Raw genomic sequence first — 17665 nt, 5'->3', positions numbered from 1 at the left:
TCAGATTTCCTGTGTGATTTAGGTCAAATTCTGTATCCTCTTTGTTGCTCCCATTTTAGTTACCCCCTTTGTCAAATGAGGATAATGATACTTATCCACCTTTGTAAAGTGCTTTGAGTTTCACTTAAAATAGTTTGTCATTGACATATTTAATCTAGCATCTGTTAGTACCATATTGATGTAACAGAATACATGCTTTCTCTGCATTCTTTCTTCTCATCCCAAAGCATCTTTTCAGACACAGGAAGTGTATAGCATTGCCATTCATTCCTGTACATAGCTCGTTCCCCCATGAAGCCCAGCCTGGCCATGTCCCTATGTACAATGTCCTGGCCTCTAGTCAGTGGTTGGCCTCTAGGTCTTTTGACCTTGGTTGCCTTTGCATTATTTCTTTGGAATTCTATCATTTGTCTTCTACAGTGCCCGCACCACTGTAATCTTGTTCACTGCAGCCAGTCCCTTACCGTGATTTCATATCCGACTCTCCTAACTTCTTCATCTTAAAATCATTCCACTTTACACCTGCCATCTTCCAAAGAACTCTCACCTCTGCTGCCTCCAGCTTTCTGATGTCTGTTTCATTTAATGCAGCTGCTTACAGACCACAGAATGACAATAATAGTACACTGGCTTGAGAAATTTTCACTTTGGTATCAAATGCAATGTTTTTATCAGTCCATAATCTCATCAACTTTTGTGCAGCACTTGTAGCTAAAGCACGTCTCCTTTTAGCCTCATCCTTGATGGAACCATCAGCACCAATCAAGCTTCCTAGGTACACATACGATTTTTCTTGTTCTATGACTTCATTGCTGCAGCATTTCAACATTCTAGCTATTGTCTCTTTTCCAAGATAAAACTACTTCATCTTCTTGGCCTCAGTTATATACTTCATCCAAAGGTCAGCACTTTCAGCAGCATAATGCCTGCCAATACTGAGCTGGGACAGTGTTTCTGTATTAATGCCGAGGGAAGAGATCCACTTACTGAATCATTAACCATTCTTCCTCTAGTAGCCTGGGTTCTTCTTGGTGAGATCCCAGCCACATAACAGATACATTGGACCCACCTTCACGTCTAAGGTGTGATGAAGTCACTGTCTGAGGTGCTATGACTAATTTAGCAATAGACTGAATAATAGAAAAGACTGTGGGATCCGCTTTTCTCTTCATCAATGTGAGTAAGATACCTATATGCCTCTCCCACTAGCACCGATTTCCCTTGCTTGTGTAAGTCGTGCCCTTCACTCTAGTCTAACATCGTTTTGTAGGACCGAACATGTTCATTAGTATCAATGGTGCCTGAATCTGGAAATTTCCACAAATTCCACCTGCAGCTGGCTCAGAGATTCTTTACCCTTCTGCCTTGAGGCTGTGATCTGTCCTTCCATCTCTGTTATTTATCTTTCTCTCCCCATCGCCCACTGTTTTCCTTTTATTCCCCCACTCCTTTATTTATTTATTTATTTTTATTTTTAAAACTTGTCAGATTTTCTCAGATGTCAGCTTGTTTGTTGCAGTAGAAAACACAGTTCAGGTTCCAGTTCCCATGGCCTTTTGGCAACTCTCAAGGCAGCTCCAGCTTCCACCCTCTTGGACTGCTCCTGAAAAGCTTCCATGCCCCTAGCTGGCAGCAGCAGTGCAGGCACAGGAACCATGAATTGCTCTAGCATCTCCACTGTCATCTCCATTCATTCATCTGCTCCTCACCCTGCTGCAAGACAGGATACACACACTTCTTTGTTCTACTGGAGCACACTGGCATAACTGTGAATGTGTATGATTGCAACCACTGTTTGGAAAGAGTTTACACTATGCAAAATACTAAAAAGTTTATTGTTTGTTTGTACCATTTTAAAAACAATATGAAGCACAAACCAGCTTTACCCCATCAACAATATTGTAACTGGGCAGGGTGTTTTTTTTAGCATCCTAGGGTTGTTGTCTATCTCTTTGAGCACTTTTCACTACTATTTGGAGTGAAGGTAGCCTGTGCTACACGTTTGGCTAACTGAGCTATATAGTAAATGTGTGTGCCTTTGTCTGGTGTACTTTGATTGAGGCAGGGACTCTGTAGAAGCCATTAAACTTGGACTGCACCACTCATTCCTTTAATTTAATAATCTGGTGACATGTCCAATTCTATTTATTTCAAAATGCTATCTTTCATTTGGCAACATGAAAGAAAGCTGTGATAACTTCATTTAAAACTATAATTGGAGTTGCTGGGTTACATCAGCATACTTGGCTATCACATCATTTACCAAACCCAAGCATTTAAAAGTGAACAATCAAGGACATAACTAATCTTATACTGGCCACAACATTAGCAAATTAATCCTAGAGTGCAGATTTCAAAACACAGCCACCTTAATTCTGACTCAAAGTGAGTAGTTATTTTCATAGAAACCTCAAAATATAAAGCACAATACAAAAGTCTTTTGAAAAAGAAACCTAACAATAGGGCTAGATTCTCAGTGGGGATAAATCAGTTTAGTTCATTGATTTTAATGGCCTTAAATTATTTACTCCAGAGGACAATCTGGCCATATAGATGTTCAGATTAATTACACAGACTATACTAATGTCAGTCAGCAACCCTTTTTAACAAAGAATTTAAAGACAGTTCACACAATTTGTGGAGAATTTTTTTGTAAGTAATTTTGTCTTTCATTTCAGTTCTATAGATGAAGCCTCCCCATGTCCTTCTCCCCCAGTTACCCATGACACAAATAGAAAAAGTGAAGTGTCTGTCCTTTATAACTAAGCAGACACATATCAGTAGAAGTGTGCCTGCTGTGAGGAAACCTATTTTTGCCTCCCCTTTTTAATCATGCCTGCACTATGCCAAGTGCACTCTTCTACTCTGGATTGCATTTTTAAAAGAATTTCCTGGTCAAAATCATGACAAATGAATTGCAGTTGCTAGTAAGATCTCTAAGGAAATTCTAGCTGAATTGAGCCTGGCTGCCAAGAGAGATCATAACTGGCTCTTCATAATACCATCAACAATTGATTATTTGAGATGGGAAAATAAACAAATGGCTGATGATTTTATCTCCAAGAAGGCACAAATTCAAATCAATCACTTTAGAATGATAGCACAAGCCTAAGTTAAATCACCTTTTACCACATTTAGTTAATTTTTCCTGTGTTCTTGGGATGATGGGGAAAACTTCAATTAGTCATAATGATTTCCCGTCCCTCTATTTCCTCTTTTGGAATGCAAACAGTCAAATTACAGTCTTAATTATCAATCAAGGTATAATATAATAACATGATGGAACTTTTGAAATCACAGTTCATCTTTCTGCTTCAGGATGATTTTCCTCACAAGCTCAGTGATGTATGGTTTTATTTCTTCAATAGTGACAGTAGAGTCCCAAGCCTTTACCACTTTCCCATTAGGTGCTACGAGGTACTTCCAGAAGTTCCAGGTTGGTTCTTCTCTTGTGGATTCTATGGAGAAAAAGAAAATATAAACAGAAGAGAAAACCACCTGCACCAGTTCCTGACATTTGAGTCTGATGATGTGTTAATTAGAATTGTAAGGAAAGAAAGCACATAAAATCAAGGGGAAAACATGTTGAATATCAGGAAAGATTTCCTGACAGGGAGGTACATTAGACTGTGAAATAGTCTATCATGGGAACTAGTAGAAGCCCAATCACTTGACTTAAGACATTTAGACAGGAGAAAGCTCCAAAAAATATACTGTTGGGAACAATCATGCACTGGCAGGGAGATGGACTCAGAAACACAGAAACAGCCATATTAGAGTAGAATAATAGTTCATCTAGTCCAGTAGGCTGTCTCTGATAGTGGCCATTACCAGATGATTCAGAGGTATGTTTCAAGAAACTGTAGTAGGAAATAATGGAATAACCTGCCCTTAGGAGAAGTTTCTTCCTAACCCTCATTAGTTAGAAGTTAGGTTAATCCCGGAATGACCTAATAGGTTTTTCCATAGCTCTAATCTCTATGATTCTATTAAATGAAATGGAAAAGTTCAGGAATGCATTTTAGAATAAGGGCAGGAGTTTTTAACCCATAAATGTGAGGTCATGAAACAGGAGTACAGAATCTGCAGGTCCAGAGCTATACATGCTTCATCTAGGGCAAGGTTACATCTCTTGCCATTTCTGGGCCAAAGCCCCACATAGAATCAGACAAATTGCCAAGGTGCATGTGATGGGGTGTACCAGACCCTTTGAGGCCCCTTTTGGAAGCTTTGTGGTCCTACCACACCCCACCCCAGAAAAGGAGCAGTGAAGGTGGGACCTCCAGGTCTGCCTAGAAAGGCTGCAGGGAAGCAGCCAATCAGAGCACATCAGACTCAGATAAAAGGAGCTGCAGCAGGCTGGCTGAGAAGTGCAGTTCCTGACTGGAACCAGAGGAGTAAGGATAGGTGCTCCTTGCTGGCACTCAACAGAGAGCCAGACAATGGGTTCTGATGGCAATAGCATTTGATGAGGAAGAAGAGGAGTGGAGAACTTCAGCCCTGAGATAAGGGTGAAGAGGAAGGCGCTATGTGGGAAGTGGCCCAGTGAATAGCAGCAGCAACTATTAACAGAAGTGGCATATGTCTGCCATGTTTTGTTTAGAAGCCCAAACACAGAGCTGGAATTTAATAGGCTTAGGGACATGGCTGAAGACCTTGCACAGGGCCAACCATTCGTTGAACTTTTTTACTGCCCCCCTGGAAGGGGACTGAACTTGAAGGATTGACTTGGCTGGAGAGCTGGGGCAAAAAGAACTGATAAGGTAAAGACTCTCTAGGGAGAAAGCCCTGGAGGCACTGCTCTGTACTGCGACAGGCACAGTCTTAAAGCTAGCCCAGAAGGGGCTGAGGACTGAGCCCAGAGAATGGGCTAAAGACTTTAACAAGGGCACAGGGACAGGCCCTGTTGGATCTTCCCCTGGAAGGGGTTTGTTCGTACATATTGACTGTGTGTAACTTGGCTGGAAGACTGGGTCACTGAAACCTCACATGATGAAGCTATCAGCTGACAGGGGGCTGGGAGTGGAGACAGAGAGCAAGTTCTCACCCAACCAATAGGAGGTGCTCACGAGAGGTGAGTGTCCCCTGTCATAGTGCCATGCCAGGCTTATGCTGGTGACTCTCCTTTATGTTGCAGTGGTGAATATGCCACCTCTAACAGCCTCATGCTGTGTATGGACCTTTGGGGGGGGGGGAGGGGACAGGATTTGCAATCTGCATGTGATATGCAAGTGGCAGCAATCCCACATGGTGAACCAGAGATGGAAGAGTGCAAAGTGACCTTGGAGGTTTTTTGCCTTCCTCTGCAGCATGTGGGTGTGGGTCACTTGCCAGGATTATCTGAGTATATTTTCCTTAATCATGCCCTTGTCATTGTGGGGGGGGCCTCAGACATTGGCGCATCTTGGTCCTTCCTATTCTCTGCCTATGGCACATAATAGTTAGACTCCTGTGGGCTGTAATACTTTGGTGTTAATTTTGGTTGTTTGGGTTTAGTTTATGGGTGCTGGGTGATGTGTGACCTCCTGTACACCACAGGCCACCAACAATGATCTGTGGACCCTTTTGGCCTTAAACTCTATGACTATATAAGAAGAGCATGGGGAAGCTTCACCTGCAGAAATGTCAGCTTTGGACAATGGCATGTGGCAGCCAAAAGTAGTACAAACAAACTCGGCTGTAAGTCCACAGAAGAGTGTGTGGGAGAAACGTTGTGGTGCTGGGTAGAGGAGGTGAGGCTCAATGTGCTGTCAAGTGATGGTGGGTTTGATTAGATTTCTCATTTCCTAAAAACATTTCCTGCATGGTGGATGAAGACTCCAATTTCAATTCAGTATTTGAATGGTGTTTGGGGCATTCAACCAATGCATAAAAATGTAGTGCTTAGATAATAACCTGGTTTATTAAATGCTTCCTAGCTGTCTGCCAGGAACCAACAAAAACTCCTAAAGAACTCTATCCTAGCATGCACCAGTTCTTGTACAAATAGCTGGATGGGTTCTACAGTTTAGTTGTTCCATGCTCCTGGTGAGGAACATGGAAGGAATTTTTCTAGGAAATTATCAGCACCTGGTTGCACTGTTTTGTGAGTGAATGCAAAGCTTGTGAAAGTGAGGGATTAGGGTAGGTACTGAGGACATTTTGCCTCCTTTCACCTTACAGCTCTGATACTGCATCTCATCAGATCTGACGTGTAACAGCCCCTGATGTGTCATGCCAAAGAAGCTCTGGAGGAATGGTTACTAAGTAGAGAAATGAAAACCAGGGCACAACTGCCCATGTTCCTGACTCTGATCTGGTACAGAGGGACTGTATTACACTCATGTACACAACTTGTATTTCTAGACTTTACAAATCTGTATTTGGATAGGCATTAGATATGATGATTTCACATAGGGTTATTTTAATGAACTCAACAGTTGCATTTGTTATCATGAATACTGTCAAATAACCCTTATAGAAAGTCTTGTCAGATCAGATTAATTCAATGTCAGCGACTCTCCCGCTTAGATCTAGCTGCTCCAGATATTACTCACCAATTAAATATTTGAAGGCAGCATTAGCACCAGCACCTGAGACTGCAGTTTTGCTGAACATAGGGAAGGAGACACCATAAGTCTTTCGAACAAAGCTCTCAATTTCTTTGTTACTGTCTGGCTCTTGTTGCCCAAACTGATTACATGGGAATGCCAGAACATTAAAATGATGCGGGCCGAGGTCTCTCTGTAACTGTTGTAGAGCTTTGTAGTGGCTGTCTGTAAATCCGCACTCACTTGCAACATTGACGACCAGAGACACCTGACAAAAGAGATTAAAAACACACTGCATGTCCCAGTTTGATATAATCTTTGAGATCATTCTCAGCAGAATAAAAATATGCATGTTGAGAATCTTCAGGGGACTGCGATTGAAACAGTTTCAAATAGTAGCAAGATGATCAAATTCTGATTATTTAGGGAGACTTAGTTTTTAATTATTTTATTGAAGTCTGATGTAGCATCCATATTGATGATACACCCTAAATTCCTTGGGCAATTTCATTCTCTGTTTTCAGAGAAACCAGCAGCTCCTCTGTCCTGTCTCTCTTTGGCATTTTCTAAACATTCATTAGGGTATAAACAATCCAGCACATGTAAAGAAATGACAGTTCAGATGAGGATGTTTTGTCTGGTGCTTATTAATGATTCTTAAGATTGTGGGTCTTTCAAATATTTTTAGATGTGCAACATTTTTCCCCGCTCATAGCATTGACACTGGACCAGCTGATGCACTTATCACTGTCAGTATAGCTTGCTAGATCTTAAGGCTTGAGGGGCTATCATGATGACCTGTCTTGACCTACGTAACATGGGGTATAAACTTCACCCAGTGATTACTGCATCAAGCCCACTAATTTGTGGTTGAACTAGAGCACGTCTTTCAGAAACAATCCAGTCTCAATTAAAAACTAAGTGGTGGTGATTTACCACGTCCCAATAGTTAATTAGCCTTAAAATAGGCATCCCATTTCCAGTTGGAATTTTTCTGACTTCTATCATTCTTCTGACCTATCTTATTACACACAATGAAAGTGTTATAAACATAACCATTCCCACCTGCCACTGCTTTTGGAGCCCCTGCTGGTGGGAGGGTGTGCAGCATAGCAGGGCTCCGCTTGAACAATAAGCACAGCCTCAGGCTGTACTCATTTTTAAGCAGATTCTGCAAAGGATCTCTGGGGGGACCTACCACAGGCCTGATGTACCTTACACACAGTGAGCTACAGACAGATCCCTGACCTCATGAAGCACCCTCCACAGTCTGAAGACAGAGTAAGATATTGGTGCCTGTCCCCAAAACCCAGCAGAGCCACTTCCCAATGGTGCACCGGCAAGAGTGAGGAGGGGAGAAAGAAAGCCATGTAGGAAGCACTGCCTCATTCTATATATACACACAAGTCTCAAATCTGTCAACCATAAAGGTAAAAAGAATGTCCTAGTCCACTGAAATGAATCTCTTCCACTCTGCTTACATGGTTGAATAAGGTAAAGTTTGATCTTGCTCCCACTGAAATGAAGAGGAGTTCACCAGTGACTGCCCTGGGTGGGGTTGGGGTTCAAAGTTAGGACTTGTGGAGCCACAAAGCCAGAGTCAGTCTGGGTGTAAGCAGATATAACTCTGCTGAAATCAGCTAAGTCATACATGTTTACACCAGCCAGGGCCATATCTGCCTATAGAGCTAAATTCTACTCTTAGTCCCACTGATTTCCCTGGGGCTGCTGAGAACAGAATTTGTCTGTGTGTGTTTCTTTTCTGATCTTCTGTACATGAACTCAGGCTTAAATATTTTTGTTAAATCATTTAGGAGCCCTAAAACAGCCCTAAAATTCCAAATCACAGTGAAAGTTCTTATTAAGGCAGGCTCCAACTGGGCTTTGACTTTTCAAAAATTTAATCCTTACAAAATTTTCAGGAGATTTTAAAGTATTCTTACAACTGCTACAAGGGAGAACTACAGCTCATGCAGCTTAAAATAACCTTATTCTAATTTTTTCTTCAGAGGCAATTAAAGCCAATTGCCATCGATCTTTCAGATGTTCTATTAATTTTTAAATAACAATACTCCTCATTTAAGCAGTGCTGCATGCTATCTGTGTAGTGCCACTCACTTTTTTCACTTTAAATAGCACTCTCTAAATGTTAACCAATTTAATTCACCAGTTCGAACATTAGAGAAGTTTCTGCTCAACTAGAAGATTTAATTAAAGTATATTGTAGAAAAGAGTTAGGATTCCAGTCCAAATCCTACTTGGTTTACACCTGTGCAGCCCTACTGAACTCAATGGGGCCATGCAATTAATCCGCTCTGATTTAAATCCTGTATCTTTGAACCAAAGAGCTCAAAGTGTTGCATTAATTTGTGCATCGTTTTACATGACCACTGTGAGATAGGTGAGGTCGGTATCACTGTTTCATATGTAACAGGAAAAGGGAGTCTGAGGCACAGACTTAGGGTAGGTCTACACTTAAAATGCTGTAGCATGAAGAGCTCTCCCACTGGCATAGTTAATCCACCACCTCGTGAGGCAGTAGCTATGTTGGCGGGAGAAGCTCCTCTGCTGACTACACGGGGCGTTAGGTCGGTATAACTGTCACTCAGGGTGTGGATTTTTCACACGCCTGAACGACATAGTTATACTGACATATATTCGTGATGCTTCCCAGAACAAGTAAAGGTAGATTCCCTGTCTAGAAAATCTTATAATCTAAATAAAGAACAGGGTGCGAAGGGGTAGGATGGAAGAGAGGATGCTACAGTTATGCAATCATGTGAGAGGGTAACATATTAGTAGTTACAATTTTAAGTTAAATATTAATAGTAGCTTTGATTAGAGCTAGAGTTCTAAAACTAAATATTCAGTGACATTCTTGAAGCACTTACCAGGCATATAGTACCCATGCCATCATTATTATTTATGATTTGTACTGCTTAGGAAGCCCAGTCCTTGAGCAGAACACTATTGTGCTAAGTGCTGTACAAACACAGAATAAATGGCATGACACAGAAATCATGGGATTCCGACACCATTCTACTATGTCAGTAATGACTACTATTCTGAGCCCTACTACTTAATGATATGTTGGCATAGCACACAAGTGGTCACACCGTCTCATGCATCCCAAATATGGTAAGTAGAGAGAGGCTTTGGTTCTCTTCTTATGTATTTACCACTTAAGATGGGCCTGAGTTGCAAAGTTCAGATCCAGTCCTGACCTTTCCTACAGTTCAGAGCTGTTTGGATGTAGGCCTATTGCTACATAAGGTCTTTAGGACAGGGACTGTCTTTTTATTCTGTGTTTGTACAGCACCTAGCACAATGGGGTCCTGATCCCTGACTGGGACTCCTAGGCAATACAAATAATGGCTTGTTTAATCAATCATCTTTATAAACTAAAGAAACTGCTAGATGGCTTTTAGTTAGGGCAGTTTTCCCGAACAATCCTCCTCCTCCTTTAAAATCTTTGGTCATCATCATTCGGGACAAGAAAGGCCAAACAAGGCATCTTTCAGAACCTATTGAAGTTATCCCTTAATTGTCCCTGAGAGATGGCAGCCAGCAGGGAAGCTTATGTTATTTAGCAGGACTAGCATTGACCATGACACTATAGACTTGCTAAGGGTCACGCCTAGAGTCAAGGAAGACTAGGAGATCTCTATTCAGAAAAGGAAACAAGTGGAGTTTAATGAGAAGAAAGAGACAAGAGGAAATGAGACTTCTCCTATATACAATGGGAGCAGCCAGTGCACATCTGAAAGGATAATTGACCCTATAGGATTTTATTTGTTAAGGCCTCCTTCCAGGGTCTATTAGAACTGGTTTAAAAAAAAAAAATCCACTTTTGAAGGTTTTCTATGAAAGACACCATTTTCTCACTTGTCCCATATTTTTTTTACCATTTCCATTCAGTTATGTTTCTATTATAAACTCTTACTTTCAAGCCACAAATAATTGCTCTACAGCAAAATCTGGTAGTTGTAGCTTTAGCTAGGGCGCGAATGTGCTAATATTGCTTATTGGAGGTAAAGTGTTTTTTGTTTTGTTCTTTGGTTGTTTTATACAACTTTTATGAAGAAAGATGGTTTGGTCATTTCTAGAGAGGGCTAGTAGTTACAGCTGGATGGCTCAGGGTCTAAGTAATGAACTAGTGATCTGAAGATTGTTGGTTCAATTCTAGCCCAAATCCATAGTAATTGGATTTTGCTATTTAGTAACCTATATGAAATGAAATGGCAGTCTTAGGCCATTTCCTAGTGGACAGGTCCTTTTTTTGGGACCTTCTGGGGGGTGTTCCCATAAAACTAGGAAAATCAGTCTTGATATTTCTGAGGTAATAAAACAAGCAGATAAAATTTTTAATAGAATAGAAACCTTTTCATTCCTTCTTTATGCATCATAAATAATCAAAAAGGCACAAAACTAGTTTTAAAAAAATTGTTAGCGGGTAATCTTTAATTCCTTCCTGCATTACAGAAGATGAAATGTTTTAAAATGGTCTTTAAAAATAAGTCATACTTTTTTCTCACTTGTTTACCACCACATACAAATTCTTATTTTCTGATAGCTCTTTCCCATGGGCTCACTGCATCTCCTATTTAATGTAGCTGAATCATATAATACTGTTCTTATCCTAGATCTGAAGAACTATCTGTAAGTTTGAAAGCTTGTCCCTCATCAACAGAAATTGGGTCAGTAAAAGCCTCACCCACTTTCTCTCAGTATCCTATATAAAGCATAAGTGAGTGGCTGTGAGATGGAACAAACAAAAACTGCTGGCATTTCGCCTCCTTGTCTGATTCTCTCATAGCACCTCTTCACTGGCTAGGCCTCGTTGCTATGCACTTAGATGACTAAATGGCAGCAATACCTAGCTCTTATGTGGCTCACTTCAACTGTAAATGTCAGTGCTTTCCAAAGGAGGATAAATAACATTATTTACCTGGGCAAACGGAGGCACAGAGAAGTGATGTGGACTTAATTAATGTCACCAAGCAGGTCACTGGCAGAACTGACTATCTCCTACTTAGCCTAATGTCCAATCTGTTGGATTATTCTGTGAAGGGAGATACATTAAGACTACGTTTTAAAAATACAGACACACTGTGAAAGTAGTAGAAGAGACATTCTCATGAACATCTCTCAGCTGTCCTGGGAAAACAATGCCTTATTTATTTATGGCACCAGGGATAAGAGGGATCACAAATTAACCCAACAGATTTCTAAGAATCACTGGGCCAAAGTCATCCCATGTGTAAAGCCATTAGGCCTACTGCCCACTTACAATGTATCTGCACTACTGCTTTGTGCTGGAAGGAAAGTTAGACCTTTTCGTGCATGCGAGATGCATGTCACACAGTATTGGCTGCAGCCTACAGAGACTACGTGCCCTAACACTCCTACACGAAAGAAAAGTCATCCTGCTCAAGTGGTCAGAGTCTGTTTTTGGAGCAGGGACTTCTGAGGTTTATCACCATGGATGACTACAAGGTCCATGGGACCACAGTTTATTGTGTGATAGACCCTAACCATGGAATCATTACCTACCTTTGAAAGAGGGTGCAGGTGGATGTGACACTCTAATGCCCAGCCCCAGCAAGATGATGGGAGATAAGGGAGATCTTATTGTTCTAACCTCATTCAAATATTTGCATATAAGCAGTCAAGTTTCAGTTGAATTGAGAAGGATGGGATCTTCCATGTGTGTCTGCGGTTCTACACACAAAGGGGATCGCCACTTTCATGGCATCATCTCCTCCTGCCCTTCCCACAAGGAGCCTATGGAGGGCTCTCATGGATTTGACAACCACTCTGGGGAATGGGTGGTCCTGCACTGGGTGAGGGCTGATTAAGGTGGGGTCCCCTTACATTAGACCTAGCTGAGACCAAGAAGGCAAAATGATGCATGCCCAGTACTTCTCTGTGGTGAGGTACCCACCATTATGGGGGATCATGGGGCTAGTCACCCCTAGAGAAAACTCTAACGACACAGCTATAATGAAGATGCAGACCCAGAGGTAGAGCAGAGACATGAGATGTGAGAATGAGCCCTGCAGCTCATTCTGCAGTGGGGGAAATACCCTCTGCCCCTTGACTGAATGATTTGTGAGGAACTCCATAAGAGTAATCTTGGAGAATTTTTCCTCCTCCTCAACCCCCTCCACATGGCAGGGGTTTCTGGCTCTGAGTTATTGAAGCTGAAGACGGTATTTGCCCCTTCAAGAAGCCAGAGCTGTCCTGCAGACAAGATGTGCTCCAGTGAGAGTATTTATTGACTCTTGACAAACCCACTGGAGGAAATTATGGGAACAAACTACTGGAAAAAAAGCCAACTACTGCATAATATTAACTAGCAATTCTATGGTATCCCATATATATTATGTACATCTGGGAAATAGAACACATTATATATTTACACATTATCATACATATATACTAAACTATGCATAGACAAACATTAATGTATTCTGTTTGTACAGCATCTAGTAAATTGTGAGTGCTCCTGGAAACCAAATAAATACTTGTGTGTGCAATGGATAAACTTCTCCCTGTTGGGGGCCAATGTGAGACCTATGCACCACTTAAGCCCAGTCTGAATTGGTGGGTGGGTGGCTGGCTTTGGTCAGACTGGATCTGGGCCCCATCTAGTCCAAATCCACCAATGAGCTTCCCTTTTGAGCTTGGATATTTTAAACTCTTTTCCCACAATCCCCAACTACAGCTCTGACTTGAAGTATAAAGATCACCCATAAGTGGCACAATAACATGGAATGGAATATATAAGAATGTCCTTCAGTGAGCATGAGCCTTGCATGAAACTATACGGAATTGATCCTTGCGTGCCATGCATTATCTCTGCAACAACAGTCTATTAAAAATCAAACAGGAAATAAGACACACTTTTAACAGAGTATAATTAACCATGGGTACAGATTATCAAGGGATGTGGTACATGACTTATCACTTGGAGTCTTTAAATCAAGAGTTTATATCTTTCTAAAACATATGCTGTGGTTCAACCAGTAGTTGATAGACTAGATGCAGTATTCACGAGGTGAAATCTACAGCCTCTGTTATGCAGGAGGACAGACTCACTAGATGATCATAAGAGGATCTTCTAGCCATAAACATTTACAACACCCCTCACCCCCTCCCCAAAAACAAACAAACAAAAAAAAACCACCACAAAAACAAAAAACAAAAACCACACACACACACACAAACAAACAAAAACAAAAAACAAAACCTAACCCTACAAAGTTAGGATAGTAGGTCCACTAGATGGGGCACTGGAGTGGGAGTCAGAAACCCTTGGTTCTGCTCCTGGCTCTAACCACTGCCTTGTAACTATGTTACCTTGGGCTAGTCTCTCTCTTTAACTCTGTCCTGTAGTTACATCATGCAGTAACCATATGGAGTGTCTATGATCCCAGATTAGATGAAACTCATTTTTAAAGACAGACTAGTTTGTTTTTTTCATAATCATTTCATTATGGAATCACTACAGAGCAGAGATAAAATTGGGTACTTTGGCTGTGCATTTTCATTTCTTAACGTGTGGATTATTTGTTAGTTTTACGTAACTGAATTTTCTTAGGTTTTTAAAGCTTATTTTTGGAATAATTACAATGTTCTTAAGTTTTTCACCCTTAAATTACTGAAATTTGCTCAGAACCTTAACTTCAGTTGAACATAATTTTTTGTCTGGAAATTTCCTTGTTTCTTGTTTGTTAAAATTTTCTCATTTGAACACTAAACAAGAAACCCAAAGAAAATGCTATTATGTGACATCTTTAATGAGTTAAAGGTATGTAGCATTAACCTTAGCGCCCCCTATACTTCCCCCTGATTTTATTTCACAGATACAGTCCAGCTGCCTTGTGCCACTCCAGAGCTGCACAAATCAGCTACAGCATACTGGCAACTAAAGCTGATTTATAGTTGCTTTTCTCTCTGCCCTCCTAGCATGAAGAACCAAGCCCTGATTTGCCTCACAGTTTCTAAATGTGTATGCTGAAAAGTTCAGATTCAAAGTTATTTAATAATCTTTGAATACACATAATTGTGATAAATTTTCTTATGACTATATTGTTATCACATTTCAAGAACTTGCGAAAATATATACAGCTTTTGGGGAGAGAGTTTCATTTAGGACTCCCTGGTGTAAGTAACATTTAAATGGAAATTTTAAAAAATAGATCTGCTATCTTTCCTCACATTATCTTTAATTTCTATAATTTCATTGTAGGTTAAGATCATAATCTACTTTATTTACCTTCTCAGTTTTGTTAATTATTAGGGTGCATTCCTTCACATACTAAGTAAACACCATCCCTTTTTTCCCCTTCTGCCTCAAACAGAATTCAGCAAAAGACTTGACTTTCAAAAGAGGAAATATCTTGCAATACAGACTTTTGGTTTAAAATGCCACATGCTTTCTATCCCGGAGAAAGGTCTTCATGTTTAATAGATGTAAGAAAATACAATATACCTTCTAGTGAATGAACTGCAGGCAGCCCCGTGTGCCACGTATACACAGTGCAGCCTGCCCAAGAAAGAGATTCACATACACAGAGTTTAGATTAAAAACGCTTTATTAAAAGAATGCAGAAACCTATCCTATGGAACAATATCGAAGTAAACATGCAATCAATACTCCAGATCAGTTAAACAAAACGCACAAATGAGACTATATGCATGCATGCATGCAAGTTAATGTACAATCTCTGCATTCCCACTGCCTGATGCAAACATGCAAAGATGGGCTGGTTAGTGATAGTCTGCGGTGAGAGCCGCTGCTAATCTCCCTGCAAACTTACCGAACCTCTGTATTTCTCCAGAGAGACTAGCTTGCCCCTGATGTTTACCACTTTAAATGTATAAAAATCGTTCTCTTTCTGCCGAGAGGCGGCGAATGCCAAGAAAAGAAGCGCTGCTACAGCAAGGAACATGGCTAGAGGGATGAGAAAAACTCTGGAGGAGGAAGCCCTGTGCTCCACACTGCCCTCAGGGTCTAGCATGCTGCAACACAGCAGCATAGCGCTGCATAGACCTCTTTGACAAATCTTTCACACAGCAACGCACTGCCGGAAAGGAGGAGTGGTTGCAAAAGGGTTTGCAGCACTTGCTCTCCTTTAGAGCTGCCTGTAGCATGCATCAGTGTTTCATACAGTGGCCGTGGAGCGTGTGCAATTTCCAGGAATGTTAGGGGATTAAAAATACTCCATAAGGAAGTATTGTGTCGTGTATTAGTAAGTAAGGCCATTTGTAGGTGCATCCATATAAATGTCTGTGCTGCTCCTTTCAACTCAGCTAACATTAGTGGTAGCACAACTCCCCCTCATGGGTTGCTGGACACCCACATTTCTAGTCTTACCTTTGTTTCCTAGAAAGATAAATCACATTATTTTGATTTTTTTGTCCAGTGTATGTGTAGAACTTACAAATGTGCATTTTAACTATATTGTATAGCAACTAACGTTACACCAAAGGGTACCTTTGGCTTGCTCATTATGGATCATTGATACTATGGCTTGCCCATTAAGAAGTACAGTCAGGATAAAATTCTCCACAGAAAGAGTTGATGCCAGGTAGTTACTATACCCAGATATAAAGACATTATGTGGGTTAAAACATCTTTTATCAGGCCTTTTTGAGCTCTCTGAGTTGCAGAGCAGCTGCACCAAGGAGGGGTTAATGGTCAAGCCACTTCTTTAATCCATGTAGCCTGGGGGTTAGCAGGGTTTTTCAGGTAAAAACTCAGGAGCTTGGGGCTGAAACTACTAACTATGGGTTAAGCAGGGAGTTTAGAGTGAGAGTCTTGAAAGAGATGGAGCAAAACACCTACTTTAGGGCCTTACAAGAGATTTCTAAAAGGTTGCCTGTGTGCCATTTGTTATCACCCTTGTTTGAAGGAACAGGACTTGTGTACATGTTGTAAATAAATTACACCAAGTAAATACCTGACTCTGTCATCAATTTCTGCTCCAAGAGGGAAACGGACATGCTATGCCTAGAATTCAACTACTCTTTGGCAAAGGGGGAAATAGCATGCAGTGTTTTATAGTGAGTAAGGTAGCAGCATATGTATAGTATATTGGAAATTGATCCTTTGAATAGGAAATGAGATTTGGTCATTTAGTAAAATGTTTTTACTTTTGCATGTAATATTTCATATTTTAGGGGTCTACATTAGGTTTTAATAGGTAATGTAGTAGGTGGGGTTACAGTGAGTGAAGAAAGATTATATGGCAATGGAGACCTAGCCGAAAACTTTGTTTACATTGTGTGGGATGTTCCTCATCTTCTCTGTGCCTGTTAGGCCAATTTAGTAGGAAGTATATGTTCCACAGATGAGTGAAAGGAAAAAAAACCCTCCACCTTCCCCGGCAGCCTCGGGCAAGATGCACTGAGTTTAGTGCCAGAAGTTCTGATCTCCCCTCTACTGTTATATTTCTGTGCACTTGTGAAATTTCATTATTGAGAAAGGGCTCCTGCCATGGAAGCCAGTCAGATATCATTCTCGTTTTACAAATAAGTTAACAGAGGTTTCACACAGTCATTTTAGGATAGTGGAGGATGGAACCCAGGTCTCTAATATTGCAACTATAAATCTTATCTACTTTGTCACATAGCCTTTGAATGCAAAAACATGAAATCTGGTACCCTGGATATGTTGTCTTTAATCACTAGACCATACACCACTGCCTTAACCAGCAGACTATAAGCCTCTTTCAGAGCCAAGAACTGATCTGAAGATTCCGGATCTCAAATGTTCCAGTGGTACTGAGCAAATAGTTGTGTAACCCAATAGCAAAATATACCAAGTTCCTCTTTAGTGACTGGTCTATTTAGAGGACAACAATTATACTTCATGCAAATAGTCATGATTCTTAAGATCCAGCATTCAAACCTTACTGATACACCATGTAAAGGTCTTTTTGGTTGCACATTTTGTTTTCCTGCCTTTTGTTTTTAAAAGATTTTTAAAAACCAAACAAACACAAATCAACCGGTTTATTTAATTCACAGCATGAGAATACATCCTTAGAACAGGTTTTATATTTTTAAAAAGTTTTGTCAATTATAGTGCGTGCAACAAAATAGAGGGGTTCTGCATTTTTATGTGA

The 17665-nt window shown here is 40.7% G+C and overlaps 1 protein-coding gene and 1 long non-coding RNA gene across 2 annotated transcripts; one reads left to right on the top strand and one right to left on the bottom strand.

Moving 5' to 3' along the window:
* Positions 1–1822: 1822 nt before the first annotated feature.
* On the bottom strand, positions 1823–15584 carry GPX7 (glutathione peroxidase 7). The gene is given in 4 exon segments (XM_067535559.1): positions 1823–3458; positions 6537–6798; positions 15356–15569; positions 15571–15584. Coding segments are annotated over 4 exon segments (654 nt in total). The 3' UTR covers positions 1823–3294.
* Positions 4389–8809, top strand: LOC137145008 (uncharacterized). The gene is made up of 2 exons (XR_010917536.1): positions 4389–5074; positions 6163–8809. It is a non-coding gene; the product is annotated as an uncharacterized lncRNA (long non-coding RNA).
* Positions 15585–17665: the final 2081 nt, after the last annotated feature.

This window comes from Emydura macquarii, unplaced genomic scaffold (genome assembly GCF_026122565.2).
Source record: "Emydura macquarii macquarii isolate MOO-44397 ecotype Brisbane River unplaced genomic scaffold, CSIRO-AGI_Emac_v2 contig_3506, whole genome shotgun sequence".
Lineage (NCBI taxonomy): Eukaryota > Metazoa > Chordata > Testudines > Chelidae > Emydura > Emydura macquarii.
The sequence above is the reverse complement of the archived record's forward strand: the minus strand, read 5'-3'. Positions and strand labels throughout refer to the sequence as shown.